Raw genomic sequence first — 5,077 nt, forward strand, 5'->3', positions numbered from 1 at the left:
TCTGTATCGTCTGTTATTTCTGGCGGCCCTCAGAACAAGGAGCCCGTCCAAGCCTGTAATGAATGTGCGATTATGCGCTGTGTAGCTGAGCTGGTTCTTCTCACTCTGTAGTCCTGCTGTACTGGAACCTATGACTGCACAACTGCAGGCCATGGGGATTCATTTGTGGGAGTAAGCTGGCTTGTTGCTAAGTTCACATGCATAGTGTACAGTTCAACGTTCATTTGTTCCTACCACGCGCTATACCACCTGATTTCACTTATTTTTTTACGTGGATGGTTCGGGTAATACGGAAAATGGTGAAATTGGGTGGTACCATACGGTTGAAGGAAATGCCTGCAGACACTGCGGCCCGCAGGACGTCAAATTGAGTAGTCCACAAGTGCTTTAGACCGGGTGTGTCCAATCTTGTGCCATGGAAGGCCTAAGACTATGCAGGTTTTCATTCTGAGCTGATCTCACTGATTGGTTCCCTCCTCTCTGGTTGAAGGTGTGTTAGTTTATGAAAAGGTGCTGTGTACTCTGCCCTTCATGGCACATGACTGGGCACCCCTGCGTTCCAGCTACAGTATACGGTGGGATTGAGGCAGGTGCTTCCCCTTTTATGTGGGTCAGGGTGTTCAGGCCTGATCTAAACCTTTGTGTGCAGTGAGACGGATGACCAAGCGGTAATCGCTCATGGAGTGAACAAGGTGTACAAGCTGGAGTAAGGGAGTGTATAAACATGAATCGGTTTTTATTGTGAAAATTGTCGGTTGTATTATTTTCATACTGAAAAAGCAGTATATATACCCTCAGCAGCAGAAATACTGTACAGGCAGTCCCCGCAGTCCATTCGGTGCATAGCTCCTGATTGTGTATGTCATGTGAAGGCATAGCTCCTGATTTTGTATGTCGTGTGAATGCATAGTGTCCATACGGTGCATCGCTCCTGATTGTGTATGCAGTGTAATTGCTTAGCTTCGACAAGTGGGTGGTTGTTGATTGGATGGAAAGTATGGAAAAAGGGAGAGAAGAGGAGAAAAAATAATAGTAATAAAAGTAATGAGGAAAAAATAAAAGAAAAGAAAATAAAAATGGATGGGTTGGATTAGGATATGGCATTTCATGGATAGTGTTTCTAGAGTATGTGAGTATATGTTGGATAGGTTGGGTGTTGGGGGGGTTAGTCCACAGGCAAATTGAATGATTTTATGAAAGGACCCCAAATGTTTGCCATGTGTGAGCTTTGGCGCTGGTGTGAAATTAGTTCCTTGAATACCCCAGATAATTACTTCCACTCGACCTGGCTCTGCCCACCAACTCACCATTTCTGGAAACAAGTCATAAACCAAATATCTCTCATTATGAGCTGTAGCATTCCACTCTGTCCATCCCTCTGTCTACTAGGAGACCTCTCAACAATCAACCCACCAAATCAAAATACCAAACCTATACTCATTGCCCTAGCTATCGCCAAGAAAACCATCCTCTTAAACTGGAAAACAAGACACAAAATAAACATAACACATTGGTCTAAAGAACACATATCCATGGAACTAATTTCACACCAGCTTAGCTCCTGATTGTGTATGCAGTGTAAATGCATAACGTCCACGCTGTGCATAGCTTCTGATTGTGTGTCGTGTGAATGCATAGCTCCTGATTGTGTATGCAGTGTGAATGCATAGCTCCTGATTGTGTATGCAGTGTAAATGCATAACGTCCATACTGTGCACAGCTCCCGATTGTGTATGCAGTGTAAATGCATAGCTCTTGATTGTGTGTGTTGTGTAAATGCATATGAAGAGTGTGTCTCTGTCTAAAGGGTCCGTTAGCCTTCTCCTTGCTGGGTGAGTGTGCTTGTTATTGGAGCCCTTTGGAAGTACCTCTCTCTGTACTGAGCTGAGCTGGAGGCTCAGGGGTTTGGCCTGGGGCTTGTTGCGGACTTTTCGCATCTCCGGCAGAGGCTGCAGAGGATCTGCTTGAAGGTGGAGCGCATCTCCTTGTCCCGGAACGAGTAGATAATGGGGTTCACCAGGGAGTTGCACACAGCCAGGACCAGGCAGTACTTCTCAGAGTTCAGAATATACTCGGCAGGACTCTGCAGCCCATCCAGCAGAAGAACCACCTGCCCGGGGGTCCAGCAGACCACGAACGTTCCTGTGGAGAGATCCGATCATCAGTTATCAGACCACAAACGTTCCTGTGGAGAGATCGTATCATCAGTTATCAGATCACAAACGTTCCTGTGGAGAGATCGTATCATCAGTTATCAGATCACAAATGCTCCTGTGGAGAGATCATATAGTCAGTTATCAGATCAGACAGCCCTGTGGTGAGTTCATTCATTCTTTCATTCTATTACATTGCCCATAGCACTAGAAAGGCCAGAGCTGACACCAGTGGGCATTTAGAATTAAGATTACTCCAACACTATAAATGCAAAACCTTTCCCACGTTCCATGACCTTTCCGCAACATTTGGGCTTAACTGCATTTCTGATATTCTAAAAAATCAATCGCGTCAGATCCACAACACTGGTAAAAAACAAGACGGAAAAAATTTAATTTTCAAAATGCCTATTTTTATGTTCAGCCAAGCCTCCTGTCTTTTTGCGTCATATTTGTTTCTGCCTTAATATTTTTTAAATTATGTTTTTGGCCCTTCCTCTCAGCCAATTGGGTGCTATGATAATATGCATTTTTATCACGTAAGAAGAGTAATTTTTCTGAGGGATATTGTTTGTCGTTTTGTGTCCAAATGTCACATCCATAACGCTGGAATTGCCCATAGCCAATTTTACCCCCGAAAAGTGCCAATTTTTGAATGTATTCATATGACCTTCAAGTTGTTAGTCCCGATCGGATATATTGTTCTCGATTTATTAGCAAAAACATGTTTTTGTCCGGTAGGGCGGCCATCTTGGAAAAGCAGGTCAAGGTCACAAAACAAAGTGATGTTGCACAACTTAAGTATGGGGGTGGCTTAATAAAGAAAGTTTGTGCAATTTTCTTTAGAAAACAGCCTGATAGAAAATGGGCAGCCAGGAACTGTGGTACCCGGGTGAGAATGTCTCTCCTCTCTTCCAGCACGTTATTCTGTAACTGAATGGCTGACATTTTAGTTTGCTCATGTTTCGCAAATTTTATCATTGCGCCTGTAATATGACACATTTCCCCCTTTGCCTATACAACAAAACAAAAAAATTCTATTAAATTGTGTCCTTTATTTCAAGGATTGATAAAAATTCAGTCACTGTACGTTACGAAACCAATGCTGCAATGGTGGGCAAGCCTGGTGCTCTGCAGAAGTTGGAAGAAGCAAAAAACCACAGCGTTAATGTACAGTAAATCTGTAAATCTTCCATTTTTACTTCATAAAATATTACATTTAAATTTCATGCACTTTTTCAGCAAAGCTTAAACCTGTGAAACGCTACAGAACATTTGTAAAAATTCACTGGCAAGTGAAGGACTGGACAACTCCAAACTCAGAAGAGCAAGGATGGCGGGCCACACACATTTTGAAAAGGGCAATTGCAACAATATTGGAGCCAAATGTTACTCATCAGTGCGCATGCAAGTGATGAATGTGCGTACGCAATGTGCACAGTGTTCGCCACTCACCCAGAATGATGAAGACCGTCTTCATGAGGTTGATGATCGTCTCCCTGTGCCGGTTCTGGGTGGTGTGCTGGGTCATTCGTTGGGTGTGGCGGTGCACGTAGATGAAGATGTGCGTGTACATGGTCACCATGACGGAGAAGGTGAGCAGGTTGAACACGGCCCAGAACACCAAGTAGCTGCGACTGTACAGGGGTGCCATGGTGGAGCAGTTCTCCAGGTCGCAGATGCAATGCCAGCCCATCATTGGCACGAACCCCACCACAAAGGCCACGGCCCAGATTGTCAGGATCAACAGGACCACCGCCCGGTTGGACATGTTGCTATGCAGCTGCATGGTGAAGATGGTCCGGTGCCGTTCCACCGCCACGGCAAGCAAGTTAACCAAGGAGGCAGTCAGGCCAGTTTCCAACAGGCCCTGGCGGACAAACCACTGCGGCTTGCTCAGGTTGATGGTCCATGGCCCCGTGTGGAACATTAGGTTTATGTAAAAGATTCCGGATAACAGGTCTGTCGCCGCTAGGTTTCCCAGCAGGTAATAGATGGGAAAGTGGAAGTGGCGATTGATGCCGATGGCGATGATGACCAGCATGTTGGCGAGGATGATGATGCCGCACACGGTAAGGCCCAGCCCCATCACTACGTAGTCCTGCGCGTGCCACAGATGGCTGATGTTCTTCCCACTAGCATTGTAGAAGAACTCGACTGACTGGTTGTAGTGACACTCCGGTGTATTGCTGTTGCTGTCATTCATTCTCAATGCCAAGAAGGGAGGAGATGAAGCGAAAATAACCAGTGTTTACATGCCAATAACCATGACCTGCTCCTGAGTGATATCACACGTATTCCTGGCAGATCTGATTGCTGGAATCCAGTTTGATGTTGCTCTGCTCCAATCAGAATTCCCCTCCTCAAGCTTGTGTTGGTCCTTAAGGCTTGACCAAATGGACTGTGATAGAAGCAGATGTTCACGCATTAAAAATGATCACGCTAAATATTCTCTATCATTTTGGCTACCTTGCAATACCAAATGTCCCTGTGATATTTCTAAATAATTAATCATTCTTCATAATTAAGTAGCAATGCAAACGTTAAATCCAATATGAACACAAAAATACACATGATGGGAATATACAGTGCAGTCTGTAAGTATTTGACCAGTGGTTTTTGTTCTTTTGGCTCTGTACTCCAGCACATTGGATTTGAAATTAAACGAATGTAGATCGGTACCTTTATTTTAATGATATTTACCTCTATATTGGGTAATCTGTGTATGAATTAAATCAATTTTTATACATAGTCCTCCCATTCGTAGGGACCAAATGTAATTGGACAGTTGGCTCCTCTGCTGTAGGTGTGTTTAATTGCTTCTGTGGTACTGGTAAAACAAAGCTTTCAGGATCTAGTCTTGATTCTTGGCTCTTGATTGCCTTTGGAGTTTGCCAACATAACAACTTGAGTGGTGCACAGGA

At 44.3% G+C, this 5,077-nt stretch overlaps 1 protein-coding gene across 1 annotated transcript; it reads right to left on the reverse strand.

Moving 5' to 3' along the window:
* Positions 1-1,801: 1,801 nt before the first annotated feature.
* Positions 1,802-4,359, reverse strand: lpar2a (lysophosphatidic acid receptor 2a). The gene is made up of 2 exons (XM_061223957.1): positions 3,609-4,359; positions 1,802-2,142 (listed from the first exon to the last, which is right to left on the reverse strand). The coding sequence occupies exons 1-2, from the start codon at positions 4,357-4,359 to the stop codon at positions 1,898-1,900; spliced, it is 996 nt and encodes a 331-aa protein (XP_061079941.1). The 3' UTR covers positions 1,802-1,897.
* Between the last annotated feature and the right edge of the window lie 718 nt (positions 4,360-5,077).

Source organism: Conger conger, chromosome 16, assembly GCF_963514075.1.
Source record: "Conger conger chromosome 16, fConCon1.1, whole genome shotgun sequence".
Taxonomy (NCBI): domain Eukaryota; kingdom Metazoa; phylum Chordata; class Actinopteri; order Anguilliformes; family Congridae; genus Conger; species Conger conger.